Source organism: Melanerpes formicivorus, unplaced genomic scaffold (genome assembly GCF_026170545.1).
Source record: "Melanerpes formicivorus ecotype bairdi unplaced genomic scaffold, bMelFor1.0.p_v2 SCAF_37, whole genome shotgun sequence".
In the NCBI taxonomy this organism is placed as follows: domain Eukaryota; kingdom Metazoa; phylum Chordata; class Aves; order Piciformes; family Picidae; genus Melanerpes; species Melanerpes formicivorus.
Genome location: NW_027142389.1, coordinates 4,511,206 through 4,527,817, shown reverse-complemented (window position 1 = coordinate 4,527,817; position 16,612 = coordinate 4,511,206). Strand labels below are relative to the sequence as shown.

General features: G+C 40.5%; 1 protein-coding gene across 6 annotated transcripts in view; it reads left to right on the top strand.

The window, feature by feature from the left end:
* Positions 1-16,612, top strand: part of RPS6KA6 (ribosomal protein S6 kinase A6) — a 57,949-nt gene that overhangs the window by 8,591 nt on the left and 32,746 nt on the right. For 4 of the 6 annotated variants that reach the window (XR_010989629.1, XM_068157650.1, XM_068157653.1 and 1 more), the window contains exons 2-8: positions 1,361-1,420; positions 5,368-5,484; positions 9,342-9,423; positions 10,247-10,327; positions 10,849-10,928; positions 15,026-15,132; positions 15,419-15,456. Coding sequence is in view for 5 of the 6 variants with exons in the window: in XM_068157650.1 (XP_068013751.1) it covers positions 1,361-1,420; positions 5,368-5,484; positions 9,342-9,423; positions 10,247-10,327; positions 10,849-10,928; positions 15,026-15,132; positions 15,419-15,456 (565 nt within the window). In the remaining variant the exon portion in view is untranslated. The remainder of the gene's footprint in view (positions 1-1,360; positions 1,421-5,367; positions 5,485-9,341; positions 9,424-10,246; positions 10,328-10,848; positions 10,929-15,025; positions 15,133-15,418; positions 15,457-16,612) is intronic. The other 2 variants (XM_068157651.1, XM_068157654.1) reach the window with 2 other exon arrangements.

Here is a 16,612-nt window from a genome sequence, read left to right as displayed (position 1 = left end):
TTTTAAACAGGGCCATGGTTTATGTGGCATTCCAAGATTCTCTGTGGGCCTGCATTTCACCAGTTCAGGTACTGTAGTCATAGTGTATTGCAGTGTCTTAGGGAGGAGTTTTAGATGGCTTCAGAAGTACAAGAAGAAAGTATCTAAACTTGGTTGGAGGTTGTGGAGGCTCCAATCCTGGAAGTTTTCAAAGCCAAATTGGATGGGTGTTTGAGCAACCTGATCTAGCAGGAGGTGTCCCTGACCATGGTGGTAGGGTTGCAACTGGATGATATTTAAGCTCCCTTCCAACCCAGACCATTTTATGATTTTCTAGTTAGTATCTTGTGTGAGCTCTATGCCACTTGAAGATAGTGGTGCTGCACAGTTAAGGTGTAAATAAATTTGCGGTTAGAAAAATGCAGTTTATTTCACTCAGTTTGTCAAGTATTCCCACTTTCTAATCAGTGATTTCTGTGTTGAAACAGAGCATGTCCTTTATATTTCTGTATTTTGTTGACAGCTTCATTTTTTTTAAGCAGGATTGAATTCTGTTAGGGAGAGCTTAAACTGAATAACTTTCAGACTTCTCTTTCACTGTGACTGAACCTGCTGCTTTACTTTTACTGTTGTTGGAAGGAGTAGGCAACTGCCACAAGTATTGTGCTAATTGAAGAGCAATATCATTTATTTGTTTTTCTCCAGAGGCATATCATATTCTCCTGCCTCTTAAAGGTGTCATTTTTTAAACTGATTCACAAATATTTTGACATACAGATCTCCAGTTTATGAAGGACCTCATTAAAGTTGGACTATTCTGTTTGCTGGGTATTTAAATAGCTTTTGATGCAAGCACAGTTTTAGAGGAATCTGGAGTTTAAGGAAATAAGTAATTTATTTTGGTGCATAGGAATTCTGTGCTGTGTTCTCTGTTCTGCCTCCTCTTGCCCCCAAAAGACTTAAAATCACTTCTTTGAGTCTTTTCTCCTTAAAAATGTGGATTTTAGGTTTCTGGAAAGCATCCACACCATCAATTTTGTGCATAGTGGCAGTCTTCAGTGTCATCGTGTATGGATGGTATCCTTAGCTTTTAAAGAAGGAATTTTAAATTAATCCCAATTAACTAGTGCTGTGGAACAGCAGTTACACAGGGATATGCTAAATGATACATAAGGGAGATGCTAAATATAACTACTAAGTAGTAGTAGTTGTTTGAAACTAGTTCTAAATTGGAGCAACAAGGATACCAGCTTTCATTTGTCTGCTCTGAAATGTAAATTGGTCAGATGATGAACTTTACTGATTTGAAATTGCAAGGTCTTAATGCTGGTTTTGGTTTGTTTCTCTTCTTTCTCTTCTGCATTCCTCTTCACCTCTCCAGCTAAATGGCCTTAAAATGGCAGATGAGCCTATGGAAGAAGGTGAACCATATTCCTACCACGTGAGTATATTTGATGGCTGTTCCATTTAGACACTCATTAGCATGATTTCCTCTTGAAGCAAGCATTTATGCATTCCCTGCTCTTTAATAACTTTTGAACCTAGCATTTTGTTTGACCAGATCTGAAGAGCCTCAAAGTCTCAGAAATTGAGTCTCAGAGATTATGTTGAAAATTAGTACCTGGGCAGGGCTTGTGAGTCTCTTGGTTTGGAGTGTGCTGATGAAGTGCTGTGTGTGTGATGGAGAGACCAGTTATGAATCCCTCAGCCTCAGAAAACACTCAGTTCAATCCCAAACCTTCTATACACAGTGATTAATGTTGCTCTTTTACACTGTCACCTGTTCTTCCTTTGTGTTTTACTGTAGTTGTATATTCATCTAGAAGGTACCTAAATCCTGCTGGTTCACAGCAGAATTAATCTTTGCACCAGTATATTAATTTGATTCTATATCTATTTAATGTAGAAATACCCCAGATAAACCCTACTGAGATGGCTTTTTGTCCAGTGTCATGGTGATGGAGATAGTTAGGAGATTCTAAAAATCAAGTGTTCTGGCTAAACCTTGAACTAAACTTCAGGCTAATGCTGTGTGTGGTGAGATGCCTGATTTTTGCATGGAAATCTTGCCACCGTTTTTCCATGCAGTCATTTTTTGAGCAGGATCATGGAAGAAGGTGTCAAACAGATCTTGCCAGCTCTAACCACTGCTTTGTATTGCAGTAAAAAATCAAGTAAATGATTTGGAGAATAAACTCTTGGAGGTAGAAGCATGTGGTGCTTGGAAATTCCCTGGTGTGGAGCAAATAAATGAACTATCAGTGTCAGTCGCCTTACATGAAGCAAAGAAAGATGAGCAGTGGGTTGTCTGTGTCTTTCACTGCACTTGAACCAGAAGGGTGTTGTTGAGCTTGTTTGTTAGGTGCTTGGAGCTGCATGCCAGTCAAGCTGTAACGAAGGAGGATGGCACAAAGCCATAACTTATTGCAGCCTTTCTTTCAGTGCCTTGTCTTCTGGTGAACCTGCTGGGAAGAGTTACCTCTTGTGCAAGGCCACTCACTGGGAGCTGCTAGCTGAGCCCTGAGATAAATTTGCTGCTCAAGCAGCAGAGCACAAAATCAGATAACCAAATTTGCAGTTCATGGAGGCCAAGCTGGAAGTTAAAATAAAATTGGGAGATATATATGCTCAGCTCTCTCTGCTCATTTCTTGTTGATCATGCAGAGGTCTTTTTATATTTAAGTCATGCCAATTTTTAGTACTTTAATGATAGTTAAGTGGGTGAAATTACATAGCCATCTTTTGTGAAGGTAAAACACTTCATAAAAATTAACTCATTTCCTACATCTCAACTTATTCTTTATTTGTATGGAAAACATTTTTTTCCCCTCAGTTCACATTTAGAAACACTCTTGTCAGTCTCCGCAGCAACCACGTGTGATGTCACAGGCTAATGACTGTGGGTGATAAACAGAAGAGCAGGTGAACTCTTGCAGATCTTTTCTTATGCAAAGGTTCACAGTGTTAAGGAATACAAATTAGGGTGGTGAAGTAAAAAGGCTTCTAACTAGGATATTTACATATTTCATACAAAGAAGCAGCCATTAAGTCTGTTGTACAACTTGGTGTCTAAGTAGATGACTTGCTGTGTAACTTACATGACTTGCTGCTTTCATCTGTCGTGGGATGACTTGAGATGCTGGTGTTCTTACCTGCCTTAAATCCCAGGCATGTGTTTAAAAAAGAAATAAAGATATTGAAAAGATAGGTGCAGGTGCATCTTTCCTAAGAGTGTGTGTCTGCACAGTCAGGGAGGTGGATGGATGAAACAAAGCTGAGCTGTGTACCCTCTGTCATTAGTGTCAGCTGAGTCTCGTTAGCAAAGAGGGAAAGAGCTTAGGGTGTGAATTAAAGAGTTAAGTTTGTTATCCAGCAGTGTCTTGTGTTAATAGCTACCTTTGCATGGGAAACAGGCAGAACAGTCCTTTACTGTGATACTGGGTATGAAAGGAGAGGAGGAGAAAGGACTTAGAGAATGGTAGGGGTTGAAAGGGACCTTTGGCTGTCATCTAGTCTGACCCCCCTGCTAAAGCAGGGTCACCCACAGCAGCTTTGCCCAGGATCACAATGCCCAAGTGGGTGTGGAATCTCTCCCAAGGAGGAGACTCCACAACTTCTCTGGGAAGCCTGCTCCAGTCTCTGGCACCCAAGCAGGGAAGTTATTCTTCCTTACGTTTATGTGGAGCTTCCAATATTTAGTTTGTGCCCATTGCCTCTTGTCCTATCAGCGGGCACCGCTCAGAAAAGTCTGGATTTATCCTTTTGCACTCCAGCCTTTAGATATTGATGAGGATTGATAAGATCCTCTTTCAGTCCTCTCTAGGTTATAAAGAGCCCCAGGTCCCTCAGCCTTTCCTCCTCAGACATGCTCTAATCCCTTCATCTCTGTAGTCTCACTTGGACTCTCTCCAGTAGTTTCCTTGAACTGGGCAGCCCAGCTGGTCATGGTAATCCAGAATCATGCAGTGGTAGCTGAACTGCAGTTTGTGAATATACTGGGTTTGTAGCTTTATTTCTCCTTCTGGACAGGCAAAGTGTTTAAGGCATAGGTATTGCAGTGTGATGATTACCCCCTCTTAATTATGCAGTAAGTACATATGCATTTAGATGATTGGATTTCTCCCCTGAATTTCTGTCTAAACCCACCTAGAGAATTCCATTCTATACTGTATGATAAAGTTGATTTTAAGTTTTAATGCATGGGCTTCATCAGGAGGACTTTATAGTCACCCTAGGTACAGAATGATGTTCTTTTCTAAAACATTTCATCCTGTGGTCAGGTCTCTTTTTGGTGGTGTGTGTACTTGTCACTGAGGGACAACAATGCACCACAAGTTGGTAGGATGCTTTTCTGGTCTCTACCAAGAGAAGCTTTCAAGATAGAGCTAAAGAAGTGTATAGGAGAACAGACAATAATCATTTGGGTACCTTAGGGCCATCAAATCACATGGGATGTTCAGTTGTGATTGGGTTGTATTTGCAGTGTGCAAGAAATCAGGGCCAAAGGGTGCTGCTCCTGTTGTACGTGCAAGCTCAGGTGCTGCCTAGGCTTCAGCACGTACTTTGTAGTTTCAGGAGTGCTTATTTTGACATCTCACTTGTTTTGGCTCAGAGGAACTTCTCTTACACCATAAAAGCTGCAATGCATCATCTGATTGGTTTTCATCATGAATGTTTGTCTTTTCACAATTGTAGCTGCTGTGCCCTGCTTTGCTAAAGGTGAGAGTAGCTCAAAAAAGTCAACAGAGCACTGAGCCTTTTATTTGCCATAGAACTGCCCTCAGCTTTCTGAAGGTGCTCTCTGCCCAGGGTAGTCTCTCATGGGCTCTGCACCCCATTTTATTCTGTTTCTTTGGTTGGATACAGCAGCCCTCAGAGTTCTTAGGATGACTCACACTTTATTTATGCTCTTCAAATGATGCATGTCCCTCTAGCTAGAAGTGGATGACCATATTTATTATTTGCTGCTGTGAAAAGCAGTAGTTACCTAAAATGATGAAATTCAATTCAATTTTTATTAAGGCTGTGTCAGGAAAGGGGAAAATAAAATGAAAGGTCACCAAAACAGGGGTGGAGCACCACAGGATCATCTGGGTTTAAAAAAACCTCTACATTTATTCCTTTCATGGAAGAAAAGCCATCTTTGCAGTAGTCTTAATATTTATGACAAAAGGAAATGAGCTTTCTGTGAGAATTTTTCCTCAGTTTAGACATTTTAGATAAAGGATGGATGGGAAAACCCTTCATTTAAAGAACCTTTTTTTTTTCCCCTATGCTTTGCTAGAATTTCAAGTAGTTTATTAAAAAAACCCCTAAAGCAAGCACTTGTAGTGAGCTGAAGAATTCATGCCTGTTCACTGCTGTATTTTGTTTGCCTTGAAATAATAGGATGAAGGAAGTGTGAAAGAGATTCCTATTACACACCATGTGAAAGAAGGATGTGAGAAAGCAGATCCAGCACAGTTTGAACTACTTAAGGTTCTTGGGCAAGGATCATTTGGAAAGGTAAGATGACAAACTTGCTTTGCATGTGATGCCTATTTTGAACCTGCTTTGTCTTACTTCCTATTTCTACAGCATTAAAAGGTTAGGTATAAACCTAAGAAATCTGAGGACAGGTGGATAGGTATTCATTTGGAACTTGACCTGTTTTGAAGGAAGTTGTCCATCCTCCCTTGCAGCTGTGTGGGGAGGGATGTGTATGGTTTTGCTTTTATTGTGATAGGATTTCTAACTACTTTTCCCATAGACCTTCCTATAGCAGTGCCATAGCAGAGTTGCAGGGAGTGTTTGAGAATATACTGACAAATTTCATCCTTTTCCAATCTTGCTCTGGTGCCAGAGTATCACTAGTCATAGCAGGACATCAAATCATCTCAGAGACAGAAGGATCAGGCAGTGGCAGATTTGAGGAGATTGGCCTTGCAAAGCTATAGTCTGCTTTAACTGAACAGAGGGGCCACACTTGTGCTTCATCTGGACTGGCTTCTGCACCTCAGTGTGAACACTGTCTCCAAGAGAAGGGATTTTACTAATGGGGGCTCTAGAGTTAGGGATGGATTTTATGCAACAGCTCTGGTGTTAAGCTCTCTTTGCCCCATGCCTTAGCCATTGGAAATCAAATAGTGTTTTTCAACTACCTCAAGGCTTCTTTGCAGCAACTGGTGAAGATCCAGAATCAACATCTCTGTTCCATATATGGTGCTTTGCATTTTCTGTAGCTTAGATTGATGCTTGGGAGGTACCAGCATGATTCTGTGAGAAACACTTGCGGTGGAGATGATGATTTGGCTTTTAATGATGGTACTTGACAGCTTATGAACGTTTGACTTGCATACAGAATCCTCATTGATGAAGATTTAGAAGAATGATTGTGGTAGTTTGAAACTCGAACCAAAGTGATGATCAAGTAACCTGGGACATGTAGTTCAGGTTTTTTCTTTTGCTGGGCAAAGACATGAAGAGAACAACTATTCAAGTAGCAGATAGAAGAAATAAGGCAGGTTTTAATTCTTGTTACAATTAACTGCTTTTTGTAATGTGCCACTTGGTGGTACATTGCAGAAATGAAAGACCAAATCTCTCAGGCACTAGCTTGAAACACATCAGCTGAAGTACTGATCTTGATGTCTAAGAAACTGCTCTATTTTTCAGAACCAGACTCTTTAATCAAGTTCTTTGTCTGCTTTCATGTGTTGCAAATCAGCTTTGTATGCCTGCATTTTCCTGTTCTTCTCTGGTTTTCTCTGTCTTATGGCAGGAACAAACCTCTGCATGGACTCACATGAGAAGGGGAAAAAAACGAGACTAGGAAGGCCTTCTGTGAATAAGTGATAGGTTGAAAAACAGATTTTGAAGTATTTCTTAGTGTTTTACAGCTTAAACATTTCTTTATCTGCAAATATTGGTTGCTGCTTTCCTCATAACACTATTCATCTTCAGAGCCTAAAATGCTTCTTGTGTTTATTACTCCTGACTTGAGATGTCTTAAGCTATCTAGTATGAACATCTTAGCTCTGACTCAGACAGATTCTCACTTCACAGAGTTCAGACTTCTGACAGCCTAAGGAATGTTCTTGCTCAGAATCCTACCAGCTTGGTGAGATGTCTGTCTTGAAGCTTGTGAAACCTGGCAGGCCTTGGTTCAGGAGCCAGCTTTGAGAACTGAATGGTAACTGTTGCATTTCTGAGCTGGGCTCCTTTCATTCAGTTCCTTTCACTTCCTACCAAAAAGAAAACAAATGATGAAGATCAATGGCTGTTGCCTGCATGGTGTTTGTTTTCTCTCTCCAGTTGATACTTCCCAGGGATTTCTCTTTGGGTTTAGCAAACACAAGTTTTATTTGCTCTAGCCTGGCACAATGCTACAGTCCAATCTTCTACCTGTGTTTTCAGCCTCCATGTAGGATTTAGTGTTTCACAAAAATAAAGGCTTAAACATCAGTTCTTTTACTAGATTCCTCTCTTCAGCCTTTGGTAACCTTCTGCTGAAGATGTTTTGAATCCCTTAAAAGAAACACCTGTCACAATGTACTCATCTTGACTTCAGCTCTACAAATGAACAGCTAACCACTGCATCTCTGCAAGATGCAGGGTTGTGGAGGCTGTCTGCAAATTGAATAGATGGTACTTGAGTAGTTTTCAGTAGAGCTGTTTTGGTCCTTGTACATAAATGCCTTACATTCTCACAAGGAGCAGGTTATTAAGCACTAAATTATTTGCACTTGCCTGTTCATATTTTACTTAGAATTGGGAGTGCCTTAATCTACATGTGTTGTATTATTTGCTGGTGGTTGAATGACTTCCTTTACTATTAGAGCAACATCATAAGAGCAGTGCTGTAAATCCAATCATTGGGCAAAAGGTCAAACAAAAAGCCTGATAACCTTGGCACATGATGGCATTTTGCATCTAACCAGAGCTTAGAGTGAAAAAAACAACCCTTCTTCCATCCTTGTACAAGTCAGTGACTGTGTATGACTTTCTGATTGTGTAGTGGAAAATTGGACATTTCATTTAAAAAAATACTTTCTAGCAAAGTATGTAAGTAAACCTAGTGTTCATGAAAACATGAATCACTCCTCATAACTAATAATTAGAGAACCATAGAATGGCTCAGGTTGGACCTTTGAGATCATCAATTCCAACCTTCCCACCAGGGGCAGGGGCACCTCTCAACTAGACTCAGCTGCTCAAGGCCTCATCCAACCTAGCCTTGAACACCCCCAGGGGAGGAGGCATCCACAACCTCCTAGCACAGCCTCTTCCAGCGTCTCACCACCCTTGTACTGAAGAACTTCTTCCTAAGACCCAGTCTAAACCTACTGTCTCTCATCTTAAAACCTTTCCCCATTGTCCTGTCTCTAGACACCCTTAAGAAAAGTTCCTCTACAGCCTTCCTGGGAGATCCCTTCAGGCGTTGGAAGGCAGCTCTAAGGTCCCTGCAGAGTCTTTTTCCAGGTTGAACAGCCCCAGGTCCCTCAGCCTACTCTTATAGGAGAGGTATTCCAGTCCTTGGATCATCTTTGTGGCCCTTTGCTGTTGTAAGAGTGACAACTTGGAAACAGGAGCAGATGGCAAAGAAATGTAAAGATCTAGTGCAGCAGAGGTACATCTATTTGTACTGCATTATTTTATGTACCATTATGCTTTTCATAGTGTGGAGTTATATAGCACCTATCTTTAAAACCCCTCTGGAAAGAGGAGACCAGAAAAACCTGTTGGAGTTGCTGTTCCAGAGGGAAAGGGTGTTTTGATCTTAAATGCTGAGGTTTCCTTGCCTTCTTCTCACCACTCTTGCAGAATTCATTAAGAGACTCTGTTACATATTTGAGACTTGGATCTTTAACCTCAAAAATCTTAGGAGGTGGCAGACCAGGTACAATTGTGATTCTCTGAGAAAAGTACTATAAAAAACCACACTTCTGGAAGCACTTATTTGATAAGTGCTTATTTAAACAGCTTGTTGTAGGAAAGTATGACCATTCTGGACACTTCAGAGGGCTTGGTGGTGCTTCAACCTCTAATCTGATGAAGGGAATGCAATTTTGCCCTTTCTCTGAGGGTATGTACATAGGAAAACACTGAAAGCTGTCTGAAATGAATAGGAGGTTGGCAAATGCTTTGTGTTAGTTGCATGTTGATCACTCAGCTTGCTAATGCAAAAAGACTTTGGATATTTGGCATCTTTTCATTCCTCAGACTTAACAAGGGATGGGATGGGACTAGGGGCAAGCTGTCTCCTTGTGTGCATTAATGAAGCTGAAAGAGGCAAATCCTTAGTAAGGGTTTTTAGTCAGGCTGGTTTAGTGTTCACATCATGTTTTCAACGGCCCTTTTCAAAGTGGGGTTTGTCTTACCAGGTCTTCCTCGTGCGGAAAATAATTGGTCCTGATGCTGGGCAACTTTATGCAATGAAAGTGTTGAAAAAAGCTTCTTTAAAAGGTAGGTGGAACTTTGGAGTTGACACTTAAGAAAATGGCTTTCAGTGTAGCTGAATCCCTTCAATATGACTTGTAAATACTTCTTTGTAAAAAGCTTTTCTTTCACATCTTAAGTGTTTTCCAGTGAGTTTGTAACTCTTCCTATGACAGTAGCTATTTTTTCTAGACTAAACTTGTAAGTTCATGTTTAAGGGTTATTTTAAACCTGGCCAGATGGCTTTAATTATGTGGTTAAAAAGTGCTCTTTCAAAGTGATTGTTTAATTCTCTTCAGTCTTCTCATTTACGTTAACACAAATTAATTTTGAAAGCAATTTTCCTTTTGTGTCTCTTAAGTTAGAGCTCTACTGTGGTTAAAATTAAGCCATTCCCTCTTTCTATAGGTGCCATAGCAAGCTAATTTACTATGTTGGCCTTCAGAAAACACTAATGGATGAAGCTCCACTATGTGTAAATAGCAACTGTTCCTAGCTGAAAAAGAGAAAGTAATCTTAAAAGACAGAGAATACATTTTCAGTACAGATAGTTAATTGAGAGGTTGAAGTTAGCTGCCTGGAAATGTAGATGTGAGACTTTGGTTTTTTAATTGAAAATAATAAGTTGTCACAAAGTACTGGGGAAGAAAATGAGGGCAGTCAGGAAGCTGGGGCAGGTAGGAGCCAAAATAAAGGACCATGTGTTTTGTGGGAGACTTAAAAGTTCAAAGCAAATAAAGTAACAAGGATAAGTACTTCTTCAGGCAGAAACCTTTCCATATGCTGACTTCAGCTCCATATCTGCAAAATATGTTTTACAGCAGTCTCTTTTGTCTTTTTCCCCCCTCAGTTCGGGATAGGGTTCGCACAAAAATGGAGAGAGATATATTAGTAGAAGTAAATCATCCCTTTATCGTCAAACTGCACTATGGTTGGTATCACTTTTCCTACTGATTCTTCCATTACTTAGAGGCATAGCTGATCATGTTCCTTCTTAGCTGTGTAGTGTTCATCTTAGTGTCCTAATTAGATTCTAGCAACTTTATAATGCTAAAAAAAATGAATTTAAATACACATATAGAAAGTTTTCCTTTAAGCCCTCTTGAAATTTCAAGAGATGTGTGTTGGTGTCTTGGTGTCTTGGTTTTGTTCTCCTTGCTTTTCATTGAGGAAAACCATAACACAGTAATTCACATCCTTGCTGTTTCCCGGGTTGACAAAGAAGAAATGAAAGTATTTTAATGATCTCTTGTGACTAAGATTCTCCTCTGAGAAGCAGCAAGCAATCAGACCTCATGTGCTGCTGAATTAGTTCAGTTCCATAACAAAAGTATTCCCTTTCACTGAAATAGCCAAGTTGTAAAAGCATTCAGATCTGTTTTGTAGATCGTTTCTGTCACATAACTATTGATGGGGTTTGTTTTATTCTTCTTCTCGTGGTTTTTCTTGAAGCCTTTCAGACTGAAGGGAAGCTGTATTTAATACTGGATTTTCTCAGGGGAGGAGATGTATTCACGCGATTATCCAAAGAGGTAAGTACCTACAATTTTATCTCACTTGGTGTTAGACAGGAGGACTTTGACAGTATAGGGATTGTCTGCTATACAACAGAACATACCTGGTTGGAAGAGACCTCCAACATTGTGTAGTCCAAGCTTTGACCCAGCACTAAGCCATGTCCCTAAGCACCAGGTCCACATGCTGCTTGAACACCTCTAGGGATGGTGGCTCCACAACTGCCCTGGGCAGGCCATTCCAGTGTTTGAGAACCTTTTCACTGAAGGAATATTCCCTAATATCCATCTTAAGTCTCCCCTGGTGCTTGCAGACATTTCCTCTTCTACCAGTACTTGCCACTAAGGAGAAGAGGCTGGACCCCTTCTCTCTCCAACCTCCCCTCAGGCAGTTGTAGAAAGCAATCAGGTCTCCTCTGTTTCTCCCCCATATTTCCTGTCATGGTGAAGTTTTTAATAACCTCGTTGGGCTCCCCTTACATTCTTCCTTCTCTTCCATTCCCTCTTACACTAGAATATGCTCTGTAACTAAGAAACACGAGTGTGTATCGATTAGTAACCTAAGTTTTAATTTGGTATCTGCAAAGTACAGTTCTTTTGTCTAAAAATGTTTTGTTGCTTGGAAACCGAACTGCAGTAAACGAAGGTTTAGCAATAAAGACAGAGGATGTGAGTTTCTCATGCTCACAGCCAGCCTAGGTGCTCCTGGAAGCCCCTCTCTGTTAGAGATTTCTGCTGCACTGTAAAATTGCATAATGCTGTAATCCAAATCCTGATGGTTAATCTCACAAAGTGTGAACACTGAGCATTTTTGAGACCACTTCTCTTCACCTAGTGTTGCCATGCAGCTGGAACTTGCATTTTTGTGTAGTTTTTATCTCTTTCTTTTCTGGAGAGAGAGAGCTTCAGAGGAGGGAATAGGATGCAGCCTGTTGTTCTTTGGCATTTGTTTTGTTATCAAATACTTACTGTTTGTTACCTTAAGTACTATCAACACATAAGACTTTTCTTTCTGCAAACATTTCATAACTGTCTAAATGTTTAATGGTGATTTCTTAACTACTTAACAGTAAGAGAGCTTTTCAGTGTATCCACCAGTGTACATTCATTTCTGTTGCTAATGCATGGGAAAAATCCCTTCCTTAAACGAGAAAGGAGTTTTTCCTGAGATAGTTTCATAGTTTCATTCAGGGTTGGAAGGGACCACAAGGATCATCTAGTTCCAACCCCCCTGCCATGGGCAGGGACACCCCACACTACATCAGGCTGGACAGAGCCTCATCCAGCCTGCTCTTAAACACCCCCAGGGACGGGGCCTCGACCACCTCCCTGGACAACACATTCCAGGGTTTCACCACTCTCATGGTGAAGAGCCTCCTCCTCACATCTAGCCTGAATCTCCCCACCTCCAGCTTCATTCCATTCCCCCTAGTCCTATCACTACCTGAAATCCTGAGGATGGAGGAGGTTATGTCACCAGTATGTAAGGCCAGGAGCTAGAGGGTGTTTTTTTCCCCCTCACACACTTTTTGTAAAACTAAAGTTTGAGTATAGGAACAGGCAAAAGAGAAGGAAGGATTTAAAGGGTTTTTTGGTTTTCTCCTTCATAAAAAGCTGACCTAGGTAGAACAGTGTCTAAGAACTGAGCTCAAAATTAATTAACCTTGAGGCTAAAATGGAGGTTAAAAGCTTAAAGTGACTGACTTGCAGAAGGTTATAGGCACAGTAGGTAGGAAAGAGGTCAATCTCTGCTTTGTTGTAGAATATTTAATTACAGAGGAAATTCTGGTGTAGCAAGAACAGTTGTTCTTGCACTGACACAGCTGCAATGACCGAGCACGCAATTCTCAGCTAAGGGATGGTAAAGGACAAACAGTGGAAGATGCTCATGAGGGTGAATTCCCATGGTTTTTCATACTTGTTGTGAAAGAATGATTTAGAATTCATTTGGTCTAAAGTTACTTAAAACACTTTGCCTTGGTGAGGCTGCATCTGGAATATCGTGGCCAGTTCTGCTTCCCTCGGTTCCGGAATGACCTCTGTGAACTTCTTGAGAGAGTCCAGCACAGAGCCACAAAGATGCTGAAGGCAGTGGAACATCGCCCTGCTGAGGACAGGCTGAGGGAGCTGGGACTCTTTAGCTTGGAGCAGAGGAGCCTGAGGGGTGACCTCATTAGTGTTTACAAAGATGTGCAGGGCAGTGCCAGGGGGACAAAGCCAGGCTCTGCTCAGTGATCTTCAATGATGGGACAAGGGGCAGTGGGTGCAAGCTGGAGCAGAGGAGGTCCCACATGAAAATAAGGAAAGGCTTTTTCACTGTAAGAGTGACAGAGCCCTGGAGCAGGCTGCCCAGAGAGGCTGTGGAGTCTCCTTCTCTGGAGACATTCAAAACCCTGCCTAGATGCATTCCTGTGTGACCTGCCCTAGGTGATCTTGCTCTGGCTATGGGGTTGGACTGGATGATCTTTGGAGTTCCCTTCCAACCCCTAATGTTCTGTGATGGTGATTTAAATTGTAATGTGGGTATGAGAATTGTGGCTGTGGCAGTACAATGAGTGTATGATGAAGTTTTCATTGGTAACATTTAATGAAGTTGGCTTGCATCACCAATTTGACACAGTGAGCAGTTTTCAATGAAATTATTATTGGGAGGCTTTAGATTAGCATCATTGTGTTCTGAGATTTGCATTTTGGCCACTTCAAGGAGCAATGATACCCAAGGTTTCCTCTTGTGCTTTTGGATATAGCTGCAAAATAGTATTAACAGTGCTCTTAAATCAAGGTGAAACTTTGGGTAGTGTAACAGCTTTATTGTTCATACAGTGCTCATACCTATCATTATGGAAATTAGGGATAGTTCTGCTGGCAGTAGGACAGATTGCGTATGTGCAATTCAAAGCACAGATCAGTGTGCCACTAAAGCAGTAAGCTCAGTTACCTTAATTTTTGTTAGCTGTGTCTACTGTGCAGCTGAGACAACTGCTTTTGTGCCTGGTGTTTTCAAGAGAGAAGGGAATAGTTCACTTAAACCTCAAACTCGGTTCCAGCCATTTAAAGAGAACTGATTCCTCCAGTAATTTGTAGGACATGGCAAGAGCCAAAGCAGCTACAATATTTCTGTGTGAAACAGAAACAACTTGTGGAATACTTAGGACAGAAATATCTCTCAAATGTTCTATATGCAATACAGAATCACAGAATGGCTCAGGCTGGAAGGGACCTGAGAGATATCTGCTCCAATCTCCTCACTGCAGACAGGGACACCTCTCAACTAGACTCAGCTGCTCAAGGCCCCATCCAGCCTGGCCTTAAATATCTTCAGGAAGGAGGCATCTGCAGCCTCCCTGGGCAACCAATTCCAGCGTCTCACCACCCTCATACTGAAGAACTTCCTAAGAGCCAGTCTAAACCTACTCTCCCTCAGCTTCAGACCAATATCCCTTGCCCTATCTCTAGATACTCTTGTGAAAAGTCCCTCTGCAGCCTCCCTGCAAGATCCCTTCAGGTACTAGAAGGCAGCTCTAAGTTCCCATCATCAACTGAAATCAGTCAGTTTTTCATTATCTCACTAAGGTTCTTCAAGCTTCTTTCCCTAAGAGGAGGAGAGCAGGTTCCTCAAGTCCCACTACAGATGTTCACATTGTGTTACTTTCACCAGAGTGTTTTGTTTTGCTTATCTCTTTCTAAATTATGTCCTTTTTTTTCCCCTCTAAATCTTGTTCATGTGAATTCACAGAGACAGTCCCCCAATACAGCAGTCATACACTCAATTTTATGATGCAGTGGAAATCATTCACTACAGGATTGTGGCAGAAGGAGTGCTGGTGGTTAATAACACCAAATTTAGCAATTAAATTTATTGCCTTATAGAAGCTAGCTGATGCTCTGCAGTATCTGCTGATGTTTCTGTTTAAGTGTTGGAGGTAGTTCTTTTATATGCTTGATGATTAGCATGTATTAATATATCACTGCTGCTAGCTGAGTGAGTGATGAGTTCATGAGATGCTTCTAAAATGTATTTTGCACTGTAAGCAGAAAAAGGACTATTTGTTGTAGATTGCAGCTTTAAAAACTGAAGACAAGATCAGAAGGTAAATCTATACAGTTCTTATTAGGTTATGTTTACAGAGGAAGATGTGAAATTCTACCTCGCAGAACTGGCCCTTGCTTTGGATCACCTTCACAGCTTGGGAATTGTATACAGGGACCTGAAGCCAGAAAAGTAAAGTAAAATGTATTTTACCACTCTTACATGTATTTTGTTTGTTACTTTGGCATTTTCCACTAGAATGATGTAAAAGAATTAAAAGTAATTTTTTAAGCCTATATAAATGTGGATTTAAACATTATTATTATTATTACTTTTACATTTTGATTTAAATAACATAATATTAACTGTTAAAGTTAATGACAGAAGTTTGGGGTCAAAATTGTTGCCTTTTGTGTTAAATGTTATATGTAAGCATTCCTCTTTATGTGTATTGGTGAATGTGAATTTTAATTTTCAGCATTTTGCTTGATGAAGCAGGACATATCAAGTTAACAGGTAGGTAACACTTACTAGTAGAGCACTTTCTCAACTTCTTTCTGTGTTAACTTGGAGTTTTAAGCCTAAGATACATATAGTGACAGCTGAGCTACCTGTCAGTCACGGTTTGGCTGCTTAGAAATTTGTTATTGGATAGACTTTTAAAATACATCTGTATCCCTTCCCTGTATGATGATTCTTTAGAGAGTATTAAAAGCTTTTACTGAAGTTTTGTAGATAATCTCAAGCTGGATCTGATGTCTTACCACACCCTAATGCCCATGCAGGCTCCTCTGAAGTTAGTTTTAATGTTGGCTGATGCTTATTAGATCAAGTTGCAGTGTTAGCAGATCCTAATTACTGCAGTTGAAGAAACATAGTTGAAAATACAAAACCTGACATGGAAGGTGTGGGTTCTTTTTACAGGAGCTTTAGTTCAGGTAGGGGTATGGTAGTCCCTAAAACTAATAACTCTTTGGGTTAGAAAGCAAGCCATGTAATGTGAAATGCCTTTTACCTGGAGATCCAAGAGGTTATAGACCCAGACTGAAATTGCTGACTGTGAGACTCTTAAAGGGAGTAGAGGTGCTTTTAGTTTTCAAAAAGATTTTAGTGTACAGTCAGACTGCTGAAATATTCCTTCCTCTGAGTTTTTGCATTACCACTTTTAAATGCATATGAGATTGCAGAAAAATGTTCTATAAGGCAAATTAAATTCCCCCTATTCTAGGTAATGGTATATACAAAAGACTGACTGCTTGGAAAGCCAATTCCTATGACTTTCTGAAAGCTTTAATTACAGTTAAGGTGATGGGTTTGTATTATAAATTTCATTCTGTACTTGGAATCCAACAGCAATATCTATAAATCAAAGGGAAAATGAAGTTGTAAACTCTCAGACTCGATGGACTAATGATGGAAATCGTTCTTAGAAAATACATCACTTAGATTCTGTAGGATATCTTTAAACTCAATCCTGAAATTCTTGGTTCCTTCTGAAATTGGAAAGAATAATTCAAGGGATTGACTAGCAATCATTTCCTTATTCAGAGCCTTGTCTTGAGAGTTGAGCTAATACCAAGGCTTCTGTATCCTGGTTCCAACTAGGAAAAAAGAGAACAGATACAGTTATGACTCTTTTTGACTGAGCTTGAGTCAGGTTGCAGAACCATAT